At 45.8% G+C, this 16,783-nt stretch overlaps 1 protein-coding gene across 1 annotated transcript; it reads right to left on the reverse strand.

Annotated features, from left to right (window-relative positions):
* Window positions 1-1,048: 1,048 nt before the first annotated feature.
* On the reverse strand, window positions 1,049-6,746 carry ADGRF3 (adhesion G protein-coupled receptor F3). Its single transcript, XM_007472235.1, is given in 11 exon segments — window positions 1,049-1,600; window positions 2,007-2,203; window positions 2,365-2,523; window positions 3,033-3,242; window positions 3,727-3,768; window positions 3,771-4,007; window positions 4,414-4,596; window positions 5,038-5,178; window positions 5,599-5,630; window positions 5,632-5,657; window positions 6,663-6,746. Coding segments are annotated over 11 exon segments (1,863 nt in total).
* Between the last annotated feature and the right edge of the window lie 10,037 nt (window positions 6,747-16,783).

Here is a 16,783-nt window from a genome sequence, read left to right on the forward strand (position 1 = left end):
ATATACATGCATATGTCTATGAAACTTACATTTTATAGTAATGTATTTTATTACTGCTTTATTACTGCTTTCTGAGGCCTCCACCCTCTTCAGCCCCTCTAGAAATGTCTACTTGAAGAAGTCTTTTTTCTACCCTTTCGGCTGGGACAGGTATATGAAGAGGTGTTTTCTTTTTAGAGCTTTGCTGGAAAGCACTTTGTACACTCAGCCTCACTCCACGCTGGTCACGCTGCTCCCAAGAATGCTTCTTTCTCACCTGGCATCTTAACTTCCTCCTTTGCTGTGTCCTGGGATGTAGGTTTCATTTGTGGCCTAGGAAGGGGTGGAAAGGCCCAACTGCAGGGCAATTATTATTATTGCCAGCTCTCCTTTGACAAGGTTGTATCCATTTTTACATTTTCACCTGCCCTCCTGCCTGGGCAGCAAAAATCCTAGGAACTTTACTCCCAGCTACAGTGACTCCCATGCATTCCGATCCTACCTTTTCCCTTCAAATGCTAACTGGAGGCAGGTTTTCAGGGAGAAACAAGGGACAATCCAGAGTCACCAGGAGTCCAGGTTATGATGAGGAGCCCAAGAACCTGAATGTGTCCTCTGCCTGGGGTGCTTTCTCTGTTGTTGGAGAGCTTGCCCTAAAACCCCAATCTTCTCTTGGCTTCTAGCTGTGCCCATCTCCTCTGGGGAAGGCTATGGAACATCTGCTTAGGCTTTCTGGACAGGAAGAATGGAGGGCTGTTCAGCTAACCGCTGGGGCATCTTCAAGTATGTGGCCCTTGATGCACATCCCACCCCTCCGTCTCATGACCCTTCTCCCCCTTCCATCCCTTGAGGCCACCCAGGTCCTCAGGGGACCCCTACAGGTCTGTAAAGCTAGGAATGGTGCCCAGAGGTAGAGGGCATGCGTTCTGAAGTAGAGGGCCACCTGCATGTCTGCACCCCCATGTGATGCATATTCCCAGACACGAAGGGTGTGCAGTGTCATTGTCCCTGACTATTCTTTTGGTTGCAGCTTCTGGGTCAGCAACTGATGCCTATACTGAGAGCTGGTTTAGGTGAGTCCAGCAAAGCCAAGTACGTTTGAGTATCTCCATATAGGTACCTTGTGTGTGGGCATGGGGGGATTCACATCATAACCGCATATCTGCATGTGCATGAATGCCTCTGAACTCCTGTCTCCACACCCCCTCCCTGCCTTCCCTGACCTCCTATGTGTTCCCAGCATCAGGCCTCCTCCACACTCCGTGGCCTTGGAGACTGGTATCCAAGAGGAGAAATGGACCAGAGGAGCAGACACTTGGACTCTAGAAGAGTCCGCCATCTGACAGCCCATGGTGATGTCAGAGGGACAGAAATGCCCAGAGGTGAAGAGTTTCCAGCCCACACTACCCAGCTGGCCCCTGATGTGGCTCAAGGATCTCACCTCCAGGGCACTGCCGTTGAGCTGTATTCTGGCATGTGCCACCACCTTGGCCAGGATCGTCATGGTGGCCACCAGTGCCAATAAGTCAGTGGGTGAGGTCACCACCACTGCCTGCTCCAGCAGCTGAGCCAAGATCTGTGGTACCTCATCCACAGGCCAGCCCTGGCCTGCCCTCAGCAGCTGAGACAGATAAGACAGGAGGGGGGTGGGCGTGGGCGAGCCCTCAAGAGGGAGGGGCCTCCTCCTCCCCAGTCCAGCTCCTTTCTCCCCAGATCCGTGCCCTGTCCCAGGGGAGCAGGAAGCAGAGAGGGGAGCGAGCCACGTGGAAGAAACTGACACCAAGTTTTGTGGAGCAGACCCTTGTTGGGATTAAGGTTTGGGACCTGCACCCTCCCTGCCATGAGAACTCTGGCCACTCTGAGGGGCCCATACCTGCTTCCTGGCTCTGCCAGGGCTCCAGTTCAGAGAACTTGAATACCCTTCGGGCTGGGTCGCTGGGGGAAAGGACTCTAAAGTTGGGTCCTGAGTGAGGAAGGGATAGGTCGTGGAGGATGGGGCACGTGAGCAGCAGGGTCAGAAGCTTTACCCGGGCTCTAAGAAGCAAGGCCAGGAGCCCCGTGTCCGTGCAGCTGCTGTGGATGGGCCCCCAGATCCCCTCAGGCCTACAAGGCCTCTTCACCATGCCCCTTCTCTTCCTGGGACACGGGGCCTGTGCCACATGGCCAGCCTTGGTGACGTTCCAGGCAGTAGTTGAAGAGTCCTCAGGGCAGGTGGTGTCTCCATCTGAAAATGATACCAGGGAAGGCTCAGCAACACAGCCTAGCCCGAACCTTTCCTTGGGCAGAAACCCATGCAGTGTGTGGGGTCTGGCCCTGTTGCCCAGCACAGGGAGACATCAGGAAGCAGCTCCCAGGACAAGCAGGTGAGAGGTCAGCCACCTGGACCCCAAGCCCCAAGTACCTGGATGACAGTGATAGAGACGGCAACCCTGAGAGGGCTCAGTCCCGGGCTCTGCAGGTCACAAGTGTACGTAGTGCCGGCTGCAGGGCAGTGCTGAACAGCCAGCACAAAGCACTGGGAGTCCAGCGTGTTGAATAAGGAAGCTGAGGGGGAGACAAGAGGAGGGACCGGTCACTGGGCCAGGGACATACCGAGACCCCAGGGGTCCGAGAGGTGCCTCGGCTGTCTTTCTAGCAATTTCAGAAGTGGATGAAGCGCTGGAGATGAGCTGAATGGCATGTGGGCATCAAACTACTGAAGGAAGAGCTTGGATCCAGGGGGAAGGGGACCCTGGGCGTCTCTTACTAGTTCCAGGCCCTGAAGTCACAGTGAACTCGTTTGTAAAATGAGACCATCGTCAAATGAACCTCACAGAATAATATCGTGTGAGTTCACGGAGATTGTGTGAATGAAAGCATTATGTAAAAGTTGTCTACACACGTGTGCTTATCGTTGTATGAACAGAATTGGGGTAAAAACAGATTTGGACTTGGACCCCGAACGCCCAGGTTGAACTGCAGCCTCTGATTCCAGGGAGCTGGAGAGCCAGCTGCCTGGGGGCAACTAGCTGCCCGCTCTCCCCTGAGCTCTGCCAACCAGCCCCTTTCCATACCTTCGTTGCCATCTCTGGGGCTCCAGGAAGCCGTGTAGCCCAGGTGGGCACTGGGGATGCAGCAGCTCAGCTGGAAGCCAGGGTAGGTGGCACAGGAGATGGAGAGCTGGTCTGGGAGCCCAGCCACATCTGTCACCTGCAGAGGCACCCTCACCATCTGGTGCAGCTCCCACCTGAATCCCCAGGCCTCAAAGCAGCATATGTACTCACCTGCAGACACACACCTGCTGCACCTCCCGGCCGCTTGGCCCCCACCTGCGCCACAGGGTCTCTGCTGCTTCCCCAGCCACACCCTAGGTCTGCCCTCTCCATCCAGCCTCGGCTTAACCCCAGCAGGAAAGATCCCTGTCCCCCAAAGGATTTCTAGGAGGAAGATGAGATCCTGACCCTTTGTTATTAGCCTGTAGCCATGCATCCTAAGATGAACCTCTCTGCCCCCAGTAGATGCCCTTCCTGCACCACCCGCTGCCATTTCAACATCGTGAAGAAACACCTGCATCTGTTCTCAGTGGAAATTGAGACCACGCTTTCAGCGTTCTCTCATTATAATTCTTCACATCAATGAGCCTCTTAGCCTTAATTTCCCCAGAGTGAATAAATGGAGATAAGGGAAAAGAAGAGAAGACAAAAAGGAAGGAGAGGGAGGAGGAAAAAAAGAAGGGGAGGAGAGAGGAGGGAAGGACAGGTGGCCTACCTGCCCATTTATGGGAGATGTTGACAATGCTGAGGACTGCCGGTTCCGGCTGGAGGTCAAGGACACACGTGTCCCTGCTCGCAGGAGGATGCGGCTGGGGCTCCCTGTGGGCCACAGGAACCAGTTCAGGTTGGTGGTCTCCTGGCTTGTGAGGAGGGTCAGGTTCAGGGTGTCGCCAGGCGTCTGCAGCCAGGAGTTGAGGCTCAGGGCCGCGGGGACTGCGGGAGGCAAAAGATAGGACGCCCGGAGCAGGAACTTGTGGCCCTTGAGGCAGCTAAGCTCTCCCTCCTTCCCCATCTTCTGAAGCCCATCCCTCCTCCCTCCCTCCCCACCTAACATTTTCTGTTCTCTTTTGTCCCTGGAGGAGTGTGGCTGCCGCAGTCCAGCCTGGAAGACCCTAACTGTCAGTGGGAACCAAACGGGGAAGCTTTTTGGCCTAGGACTCCCCCTCCCCCAGGGAGGGAACTTTCTCTCTTTGTCCCCCTGTCTTGGAGCCCTGTTGTTCGTTAGAGTCCCCCTCCTCCTGTCCCAGGCACAGGGCCTGTGATCTGCTATGATGCCTGGCATTTTCTCTCACCCAGAGGAGCCACTGGGCTTGGACCAGCTGGCAGAGATACGGGGGTCAGAGAGGAAAAACCACAGAGAGGGTTCCTTTCACTCAGGGCCATTGGTTTTCACGTTCCCAACCCTCCTCACCAGGTGGCAGCAGCTGGCAGTACCCGGCTTCAGCAGGGCTGAAGACAAGGCAGCCACAAGGCCAGCGCTTGAGGGGGGTTTGGCAGGGTCGGTGATGGGAGCAGACGCTGGCGTTCCACTGGTACCCGGAGAGGCAAGCACAGTAGCTACACCCCTTGTGGGTGACATCGCACTCTGTGACAGAGGGAAGGGGGATAAGAAGTGAGCAGGCTGTCTGGGAAAGCCCAACGCCTGATGCCTGTGAGGCTCTAAGGCTGGGTATCGGGAACAATCCCAAGGTCACAGGCACTGCCTTCTCAGCCTGAGTTCAAAGTAGCATCGCGTGTGGGGCAAAGGCATCAGAGGTGGCAGTGGCGAAGCCCGTGGCCATCTGCCCCTTAGGCCTCTGCCAAAGTTTAGAAGATGGGACGTGGGGCAGGAAGGGGAGGTCTGTCTGATGGGAGGTGAGGAAGGAGCTGGGCCACACAGACCCTCCAAGAAATAGGGAGGGGCTCACAGTATCTCAGACGACGGGGCTGCGGGAGGGCTGGGCTCCTTGCACTCTGAACCCCCTTCCCATGCAAGCAGCTAAGAGCCACTGAGAAGCAGGGGTCAGTAGAATACCTGCCACCCCACCGGCTGTGAGGCTGAGGCCAGTGAGAGTTACTGGGGCAGAGGAAGCCGAGGAGGTGGGGAGAGTCAGGGGCCCGGAGAGTGCCACCGGCCGGCGCTCACTTGAAAAGTACAGCTGTACATAGACGGAGACCAGGACCGATTCTGTAGGAGAGAGGGGACAGCTGGAGAGGAGAGGCAGCTACGGGCCTGTGGCCTTTGGGCCCCATACCTCGCTGTCCCTGCCAGGAAGCAGAGCACATCGCACCTCCCATAGCCTGTCCAGGTGCAGACAGGACCCAGGAAGGTGGTCACTGCTCATCCAGCGACGGTGCTTTCACACGCGCTGTCTCATATCACCCTCCCAACGACCCCCTTACATGGGCAAGACTCTAAGAGGAAGGATTTTCTCAAGGCCTCACAGCTAGAGAACTGCATTCAGATCTGTGTACCAGCGCCAGACCCAGTCTCTCTCTTAACCCCACTTAAGCCCCCTGGCTGTGTCCTCTTCCAGACCTTTCTTTCTTTGCCTCGTTCCAGGCTCCCCGTCCCCCTCCCCCCTCCTCCTCCTGTCTGTCCACTCACCACCTGTTCCACGTTCTTGGTCCAATTGCTGCCGATTCCCCTCCAGCCTGACCCTGTCCCTGGAACAGAGCACAGGGGAGAGACCTCTGAGGAGAGCTGACTCCGCATTTCTCCCGGGGACACATTCTTCCCCAAGCCGCTCAGGGGCCAGCCTGGCTAATCTGGAAGGACTTGGTCTCTTTGAAGCTCCTCTTTTTGCCTGGAATCAAGGCACCTCAGGAGGGGGAAGCAGGCTTCTGGTAGGAGGTGCAGGGATGCAGCACCAGGGATCCCGCCCAGGCCTGCAAAGCCCACCTGAACCCAGGAACCAGGCACACCCTGGAGAGTCAACATGCTTTGCTTAATTCCTTCCTGAATGTACCCGTCCCCGTGCCTCCAGGCCAATTGAAATAGCTGGGTCTGGAGCTCCAGAGGGGGCTGGGGGCGCTGGGCAGAGCTGCCTGCGGCCCAGAGGCCTGGGGGCTTTATTCCCTCCATAGGCATTGCCATGAGGGTGAGTGGCAGGCAATACCTTAGTCTCTGGTGCCTGTAAGTTATTTCCTCACCAACTTCCTCCCTCTCTCAAAACTGTGTGTGGGTGAGGAGATCAGTCTAAAAACAGATATTGATCTAGATAAGGATGTGGCTAGAGACAGAGATAGAGATATCCACCTGGGAGAAAACACAAATCATAAAGTGCTAAACTAACTACGCTGCCTTTCCTCAGATTCTCTCCTGTCCTCTACGCCAATGGTTCCCAAGTTTGGAAAGTGTTTATTTTCATTTTTAAATTGCAAGCCTGACTGGAAGGGCCTTTATCCAAAGTGCAGCAGGCATCGCTGGTGTTCACGGGAATTCAAATAAAGAAACAAAAGCTATCCCCACACCCTGAAAAATAAGGCTGAACTCTCAGAGATCTTATAACAAACCAGCCTCTTTTAAAAATACATTACTTCCTCTCCCTCCAGCCCTCTCGCCTCCATCCATCCTTTCATCCCACATCTTGCTGCCTCTCACACCCAGAGGCCCCTGTCGTTACCTCTGCAGATCTTCCCTCCGTCTTCCCTCACCCCAGCCTTACTCACAGGCTGGGACTCTCGGGCAAGTGGTGACCCCACCAGAGGGAGAGTCATGGCCAGGAGTAGCACAGGGGCAGCCGAGCAGACCATGGCTCAGTGAAACAGTCTTCAAAAGGCCTCCGGCTGCTGCATGATGCAAATTTCCTCAGAGAAGAGCTGGCAGGGCCGGGCACAGATGGGATGGGAGGGAAGAGTGGAAGGGAGCCAGAGGAATTTACAGAGGAAGTGCTACAGCCCATGCTACAGTCAAATGGGCGTCCAGGTCACTGTGGGACCACCTGGAGCCCACATGCCCCGGTGAGAGAGGCCTGCCCAGGTTCCCTGCTGGGGTCTCGGCCAAGCACTCAGTGAGCAGGAGAGGACTTGAGGGCCCTAGGTCACAACCAACCATGTATCAAGCCAGGTACAGTCACATCCCCAAGGATCTGGGAAATCTGGATTGTTTTGGAACTCCCAGGAAGCTGGGTCATTGATGAAAGAGCCAAGTTTAGAAAAGGCAAATAAATTTTAGAGCTGATTGCTATCCTAAAATAATTTTAAGATAGACTGGAGTCTTAAGTGTAACAAAGAATCTGGAAAAATACCGGGATGAATTATCAAAATAATTTTAAAGTGAGGAAGGCTTTTCTAAACACAACACAAAACCCAGAAGCCAGAAAGGAAATAAATTAGACTGTATACAAAGTTTTAAATTTGGGGTGAAAAGAATGTTGGGTTAAAAAGGCAAAAGACAACATATTTGTAGGACGGTGATTGAATAAAGGGCTAATCTTAACACAGGAATTTTTTATCTTACACATCATTAAGAAAATGGGCAAAAACAGGAAAAGGTGTTGCCGAAATATCGGCTTCCCCGTGCACCAAGGCCAAACAGAAATACGGAGACGGATATTGGAGGAAGAGAGAGATGGCTTTATTTTTCTGCCAGGGAGAAGGGAAGACACAGCAGGCTAGCGCCTCAAGAACTGTGCCTCCACTCCTTGGGAAACAGGGAAGATTTTATATGTGGGGCTCTAGTCCAGAGTATATGATAAGGATCAAAGGTCTTGCATTCTTCCTTTCCTTTGCATTATTTCAAAACAGTCATGGCTGGCCTCAGGCCGCCTGGTAATTGGGGTCCAGCAGTCTGGTAATTGTGCCTGTTTGCCTCTGGTTTATCGGCCGGTGACTTTGTTTCTGAAATGCGAAAACTATAGGGGGTGATTTGTTATGGGGGGCATATAGAATATAAGTGCTGGGACATAATAGGGAGTGAGACGCACCGGATGTAACTCACACAGTTAGGGGTGATAGGTGACGAATGTAAATTACAGTGTCAGGGAGTGAGGTTAGCTTTGTAAAGTACAAATCTAGTTACTACAGATTAGTGACAGTTAAAGTAAACCAAGGAGTGATTAACTCTTTCAGGCCAGGTTATGTTTCTTCTCTAGCCTGTTCACTGTTCCTTTTATTTTCCTTGTTCTAAGAGGAGGGAAAACTTCATTTCTATTTTTGCTGCAACACAGGCAGTTTACTGAAAAAGAAATATCAATAGTTTGATAAACATATAAAAACATCCAACTTAAGATATAAGAAATGCAAACTGAAATAAAATATTCTTTGTCACCTACCAATTATCAAAAGACAAGATATTGATAATCTTCAGTGTTGACAAAAGTGTACTTATACAAAATATGTATATAAGGATGTTCAAAGCAGAGTTGTTTGTGATAGCAAATGAGTTAAACAACCCAAATGTTCAAAAGGGATAGGTTAAGTAAATTATGGCATTTCCAAACAACAGAACATTTTTATGGGAAAAAAGTAAAATAGCTCTATTTCGAGTGAACCCCAATATATATGGTGAAATTTAAAGTGTATATTATACTCTCCTTTATGTAAAAAAAAGGGAATCTATATTAGATACTTGTGCTTTTTATACTTGGAATATTTCTGGAAGAATACATCAGAAATCTGGCAATAGTTGTTGCTTCCGGGAATGAGACTAAAAGTCTGAATGGGTCTGTGTGCTGTTTGATATACATATTTTCTAACCATAGGTGTGCTTTTTTTTTTAATTAAAAAAAGAAAGATGGAAATTCTCTGGTGGTCCAGTGATTAGAACTTGGTGCTTTCACTGTGGGGCCTAGGTTCAATCCCTGGTTGGGGAACTAAGATCCCACATGTCACGCAGTGAGGCCAAATTAAAAGAAAAAAAAAGAGCTGATTTATACACACACACACACACACACACACACACACACACACACACACACACACAGCACCTAGGGTAGAAATCTAGCCTCAGTACATTTCCACTTTCACCACCACCCCTGGCTAAGGTCACTGCTGAAAGAACAGCAAACATATAGAGCACATACATGCATGGGAGCAAAAACTTTGTAAATAATTGATTTCCGAAAACATGAAAATGGTGAAGAATCCGTTTTGAGAACCACAGAGAGAAGACACAGGCGCTTGGGGTGGGGCGCTATCAGCAAGTTGGAAACTGTCTACTGCAGCTGCACGTGGTTTCAGATGGACACCAACAGCATCTGCTACAGTAGCCAAAGGGGGTCAGTCAGAGAGCCAAGTGGACCTGGGCAGTGCTCAACAGGGCCTCTTGAAGACCAGGAATGACAGAAGAAAGAGGTGGGATTGAGACCCCTGGAGGTGAGCTGCTTCTGTGCTGGGCAGAGACTGAGCAGTGGTAGCCTCCAGTTAGGAGATGCAAGGACAGACTGCTTGGAAAGAAGACGCTCCACCCAGAAGCAGAAACACCGAAGGAAAAAGTGACTCAGAGAACATTAGAAAGTTGATGGAGCTGGAGCTGGAGAAACCCCTAAGGATTCTACTCCCAAAACATAATTTTTCTTAATTGATACCCTATTCATCTTAACCCCTTTGAGTTCATGACAAGTGAGAAGAACAAGAGAGATAACATCTTCCTGATTTAATGAAAGTTGAGGTGTCCAAGGTATATAAAACAATGAACAGAACTAAGGAAGTGAGTTTTATTATACAATATTTTTAGACCGTTCCTGTAACTTTAGAGAAGTTTGAATCGTTTCTGCATGTACAAAAAAATGCCCAGGAAGAGATTGGAAGGAGATGCTGCAGATCAACAAAGTGTCTGTTGTGTTGACCTCAGTGCTCCCCAGGGCCTAGCACCATTCACCACAGGCCTTAAGTAATATTTATATTCAATAAATCAATCAATAGATAAAATACACCAAGACATTAACAGTAGTTGTCACTAAATGGTAGGATTTGGTATGTTTTTTTCTATTTTTCTGTGTTTTTAAATTTTGTATTCTCTAATGGTAAAATATCTTAATAAAAAAATCAAATCTTACAGTCTCAACTCCTTGCTTAAGGACCAACCAGGTACAGAGTCCTTCAGTTTTGCCCAGGTGTCACTGGTTGTCTGGAAGCACCCACAGTCTTAGACCTAGTGTGGGATTCAGACAAACAGATACTTCTTGCTGCCATCTGCTTACTCCCAAATCCAAGGTCAACCCTAAGGCTATTGGCCTTTTTTTTTTTTTAGGCTATTGGCCTTTATCCCTCTATATACAGAATGATAATTTGAAACCAGTAAGTTTTTATCCCTGTTGGGAGCTTTTCTGAGGTCCCAGTTTGCACCCTGGGCAAAGGAACTTCCCTCTGTGTTTTGAGCCCTCCAGGCCATGTCAGTAGAGTCTTTGGTAACAAAGGTCTAGGCTTCTCTTAACTGTATCCAAACAGGTTATCTTAAAACTTCCTTTACTATGTAAACTAATAGGTTACTAAAGAATAAAGGTAGCTTAGACTTTTATCCCATATGAATCCTTATTTCTTTTTTTAAATCTTTTTTTTATATAAATCTATTTTATTTATTTATTTATTTATGGCTGCATTGGGTCTTCGTTGCTGCGCGCGGGCTTTCTCTAGTTGTGGCGAGCGGGGGCTACTCTTCGTTGCAGTGCGCGGGCTTCTCATTGCGGTGGCTTCTCTTGTTGCAGAGCACGGGCTCTAGGCACGTGGGCTTCAGTAGTTGTGGCATGCAGGCTCAGTAGGTGTGGCGCACGGGCTTAGTTGCTCTGCAGCATGTGGGATCTTCCTGGACCAGGGCTCGAACCCGTGTCCCCTGCATTGGCAGGTGGATTCTTAACCACTGTACCACCAGGGAAGCCCTTTTTCTTTTTTTTTTCGAATTTTTGAAAATTGTTTTGGAATTTTATTTTATTTATTTTATACAGCAGGTACTTATTAGTTATCCATTTTATACATGTTAGTGTACACATGCCAATCTCAGTCTCCCAATTCATCACACCACCACCACCACCCCTGCCACTTTCCCCTCTTGGTGTTCATATATTTGTTCTCTACATCTGTGTCTCTATTTCTGCCCTGCAAACTGGTTCATCTGTACCATTTTTCTAGGTTCCACATATATGCATTAATATACGATATTTGTTTTTCTCTTTCTGACTTACTTCACTCTGTATGACAGTCTCTAGATCCATCCACGTCTCTACAAATGACCCGATTTCATTCCTTTTCATGGCCGAGTAATATTCCATTGTATATATGTGTCACATCTTCTTTATCCATTCGTCTGTCGATGGGCATTTAGGTTGCTTCCATGACCTGGTTATTGTAAATAGTGCTGCAATGAACATTGGGGTGCATGTGTCTTTTTGAATTACAGTTTTCTCTGGGTATATGCCCAGTAGTGGGATTGCTGGGTCATATGGTAATTCTATTTTTAGTTTTTTAAGGAACCTCCATACTGTTCTCCATAGTGGCTGTATCAATTTACATTTCCACCAACAGTGCAAGAGGGTTCCCTTTTCTCCACACCCTCTCCAGCATTTGTTGTTTGTAGATTTTCCGATGATGCCCATTCTAACCAGTGTGAGGTGATACCTCATTGTAGTTTTGATTTGCATTTCTCTAATAATTAGTGATGTTGAGCAGCTTTTCACGTGCTTCTTGGCCATCTGTATGTCTTCTTTGGAGAAATGTCTATTTAGGTCTTAGGGAAGCCCTTTTAAAAATCTTTATTGGAGTATAATTGCTTTACAATGTTGTGTTAGTTTCTGCTGTATGACAAAGTGAATCAGCCATATATATACATATATCCCCATATCCCCTCCCTCTTGAGTCTCCCTCCCTCCCACCCTCCCTACCCCACCCCTCTAGCTGGTCACAAAGCACCAAGCTGATCTCCCCGTGCGATGCAGCTGCTTCCCACTAGCTATCTTTTTTACATTCGGTAGTGTATATATGTAAATGCTACTCTCTCACTTCGTCCCAGTTTACCCTTTCCCCTCCCTGTGTCCTCAAGTCCATTCTCTACATGTGTCTTTATTCCTGTCCTGCCCCTAGGTTCATCAGAACCTTTTTTTCCCCTTAGATTCCATATATATATGTTAGCATACGGTATATGTTTTTCTGTTTCTGACTTACTTCACTCTGTATGACAGACTCTAGGTCCATCCACCTCACTATAAATAGCTCAATTTAGTTTCTTTTCATGGCTGAGTAACTGAATCCTCATTTCTTGTTCTCTTTCCACCTGACATGGCACTAAATTATTAGAACTATTAAATGATAGTTTATTAGAATGGGAAGGGACCTGAATTTATATATCATCCACTTCAACTCTCACTTTACAGAAGAGGAAAAGGAGCCAAAGGGGAAATGACTTGGCAAAGGTCACACAGCTTGTTGATGGCAGAGCTGAAGCTTAAAGCCAGGTCTTCTGACTCTGAATCTAGGGAATCTAGATACAGAGGAAAAGATAGGTCAATTTAAATATAGAATAATAGGACCTTCTGGTTAAAAAAATAAATTTTAAATAATATAAGATAGAATTTGATTCCACAAGGAAGACAGTTCTTCAAGGATATTTCTTTTCCTGAGGAGGAGGGCAAATGCATATAACGTGAAAATAGGTGTTTGTGGAAAGTATGTGCATAAGAATCAAGCAGTCCTTTGGAAAGCCAGCTCATGAACACCTTACTTATCTAGAGGTCCTTAATTCAGCAAATGTGACCATTTGGAACACAGCTGAGATTTACAAGGAACTAAAGAAGGCCTATGAGCAGCCAAAAGAGATCATAGAGATATTGTACTGGTGGTTCTAGCTGGGGCCATTAGCAAGAGAAGAACTAAAAGACATTTAGATTGGAAAGGAAAAGTAAAATTATCTTTATTCACAGAGGGCATGATCTTATATCTAGAAAATCCTAAGGAATCCACTAAAAAACTATTAGAGCTAATTAAACAAGTTCGGCAAAGTCGCAGGATACAAGATCAACATACAAAAATCAATTGTATTTCTATACACGAGCAGTGAACAGTCTGAAAATGAAATTAAGAAAATAATTCAATTCACAATAGCATCGAAAAGAATAAAATATTTAGGAATAAATTACACAAAAGTGCAAGATTTGTACACTGAAAACTAAACAAGAAAATATTGTTGAAAGACATTAAAGAAAATTTAAATATGTGGGAAGACATTCCATGTTGGTGGAACAGAAGACTTAATACTGTTAAGATGGCAAAACTCCCCAAATTAACTATGGATTCAACACAATCTCCATATCAAAATCCCAGCTGGCTTTTTTCACAGAAATTGACAAGGTGATTCTAAAATTTATATGGAAATGCAAAGAACTCAGAATAGCCAAAATAATATTGAAAATGAAGAAAGAAGTTGGAGGAATTAGACTTTCCAATTTCAAAACTTACTACAAAGCTATAATAATGAAGATGGTGTTTGCATAAGGATAGAAATGTAGATCAGTATAATAGAACTGAGAGTCCAGACATAAACTCTAACATTTATGGTCAATTGATTTTTGACAATGGTGCCAAGACAATTTAATGGGAGAATAGCACAACCGGATATCCACATGCAAAAAAAACCTGTTTGGCCCCGTCTCAAACTATACACAAAAAAGTCAAATTTTACATTATTAATATAAGGGATATGCAACATGGTGATACAAAGCACCAAGAGGGACATTTAAACTTGGTTTTTCTGGGAAGGTCTCTTGAAGGAATATAATGATCAATGAGGCTGGAAAGGTAGGAATGGGTCAGATTGTGAAGGGCCATGAAGACCACAATTAAGAATTTGAAACCTTAGTCTGGAGGCAAATGTGTAGTCCAGAAATTAAGTTTGGGAAACTGCCATGATTATGGGTCTGTGGATGTGTTCCTTACAAATACTATAACTCCCATTTAATAAATCAAACTATATTTTCAATGTCATACGAGTACAGAAAATTTAAAGAAATTCTGTTGTGAATCCATTCGCTCATATATCCATTAAATGAATACTTATTAAGCACTGGTGTCAGGTGCTATGCTAGTTCCTAGAGATTCAGTGGTGTAGTGGACTACATGTGTCTTGGTGCATTTGCCAAAATAAGATTTGGGCACAAAGACTGTGACAGTTATTACGGAATATAGTATTTTTTCTGGTTGCCACCAAGCCTTGGTCAGTGTCAGGGCATATGTCATGGGACAGTGTGCAGAGAGGAGGGGAAAGTGTACAGCTATTTACCCAATTGGAAATCTTGACGCAGTACCGTTTCAGTAAGAGCTAATCAGCTAATTCTTGGCTGAGGCAGAAAGCTCTAATACGGAAAGTGTATGTTTAAAATTGTTTGATGCCATAAAATGTATGACCTGTGAAATATATGACAATAAGAAGTATTTTAACAAAAAAGCCAGGTGCTATATATGTCTTCATAAAAACTAAGGATATTTCTGACATCAACAAATTTTAAGAAGTGTTTGGTATAAAGTGATTCAGAAAGAGTAGTGAGAATTTCGGATCTCCTATGATTTAAGCATCTAACTTTAGATCCTAGAATGAGATCCCATACTTGGTGTCTGGGATAGTTCAGAAAACCCTGCTTCAGCATTTGTGTTAAAGTATTTGCTCAAGGGCACAACTTAAAGAAGCTGAAGAAACTCGTGGCATTTCCGATGCTACCTTTGAGCCCTACAAGGCCTTCTGAGAAGTTTTATGCTGACGTGTGTGTGTGTGTGTGTGTGTGTGCGTGCGCGTGTGTGTGTGCGTGTGTGAAGAAACCTATGGGGAGGACTATGACATTGGAGTGGAACAGAATTTTTTCTTCTAAAGATAAAAAAAATTTCAAATCCTCTAAGTCAGGAGCCTGCTGATTTTAATGTATAATTCAGGATATCAAAATGTTAATAAATTTAACTATCTATTAAGCACATGCCCTATCTATTTAGACCCATCTATGAGCATCATTTTATACCTTGGAGGTATAGATGGCCTTCCTAAGCATGAAATGAAATCCTAAAACCATATAGGACAAGATGACCAGTTTGAATGTGAAATATATGAGGTGTCTTATATAAATCACAAAAGGCTCCAAGATGGTAATATTACTCCATGAAAGAAGAACAATTTTCTCTGAGTGAACACCTACATGTTAAGATTTGCAAAGAGGTAACTAATGGGAAAGCAGACATAGGAGTCAGACAGCTAGAGATCAAAATTAGCTTCATTACTGGAAAAGCTGCGTAGGAGACTGTGGTTTGGATGTGAGCCAAATGCACTTCCCAATACATCCTCCTTGAATGGAATTTACTTACCCAGTCACTGACATAGCCGGGCATCTCCAGGTCTCCCTTGTGGGGATGGTGGAGCAGAGAATGAGTCTGGAGGACTGGCCACTCCAAAAGAGGAAGGACTCAGAGTTTATTCTCCACATCTTACCCATCGGATAGGTCGCTTTTTGCTTGGGGAAATGGTAGAGGAAACAGAGACTATATATCCTTAAGGGGAATGGAAGTTCCCTCCCTTTCTGTGGAAATGTGAGAAGGAAGGAATAGCATTCCTCACCAACACCATGCAGTGCTGATTATAACAAGATTTATTTCAATAATCTAGTGAGAGAAAACTGAAAAACTTCATTTAACTAATATCAAAATATACACTTAAGTAGATTTTATAAAGTCAGTAAACCCAGAAAATACTTTTGAACACTTTGTTAGAAGCCCTAGAGAAATGTGTGTCAAGAACAAAAATCAGCCAGTACTTGTACTGAAAACCTATTGTTTCTGCTATATTCCACTTATTTTCTGAATTCCTAGAAACTGTCCTCCACCCTGATTCACATGTTTACTATGGAAGTAGTCATTTTATACAAGGTCATGGTGTCCAGCCCCCCAAACCCCCCCACCCCCCGCAGTACAGTCCTTGGTACACATCTAACACCAACAACTTTTCTCTTCCAGTGTAGTTTGGGAAGTTGGACCTAGGGAGAGTCCGAGGTTGGACCTCCAACATGTAAACTCAGCAGCTATTGGTTTTCTGTCCTGTGAACTGGGAAAATGATCTGAGCTCCAAGGAACAATGAAGCTAACGTGCAGATAAAAACAAAGACAAGCATGAAGCGGGTCCATCGTTTCAACTTTAATTTATTCTTGGTGCGTATTTGCACTCCTGATCTTGAGAGACCCCAACTTCTTTTAATTATTTCTCTTTTTGCTTGAGCTAGTTAAGGCAAGTTTCTTTTAATTTTGTTATTAGCACATGAGAAAAGCCAGGAAAACTGTGACAGTGGAAAAATGGTCATTATATTAAGATATGGGATCAAAGAGTCTTGAGATTCAAGACAACCATTTCATCTTTCCAGACCTCGGTTTTCACATCAACAAAACGAAGGAGGTAAATTAGATGATCTTTGTAGTACTCAAAAAATGTTGTTTCACTTCCCTATTTGGCTTTCATGGTTTCTAGTGCAAAATTCACAGTCATTTGATTCATTGTTCCCTTGTAAGTAATATATCATATTCTCTGCAGCTGCTTTCAAGATGTTTTTCATTGTCTTTAGTTTTTAGCTCTTATGATGTGTCTAGACTGGGATTTTATCCTGTTTTGGGTTCACTGAGCCTTTTATATCTCCCATCAAATTTGAGCATTTCAACCATTATTTCTTCAAATGTATATATTTTTCTGCATCACATTCTTTCTCCTCTCTTTCTTGGACTCTAATGACACAAATGTTAGACTTTTTTTTTGATTTTCCCACAGACTCCCCCTGCCCCCCATCTTTTCAATTGTTTTTCTCTCTGTTGTTTAGATTGGATAATTTTTTATTGATCTA

Source organism: Lipotes vexillifer, unplaced genomic scaffold, assembly GCF_000442215.2.
Source record: "Lipotes vexillifer unplaced genomic scaffold, Lipotes_vexillifer_v1.1 scaffold717, whole genome shotgun sequence".
Lineage (NCBI taxonomy): Eukaryota > Metazoa > Chordata > Mammalia > Artiodactyla > Lipotidae > Lipotes > Lipotes vexillifer.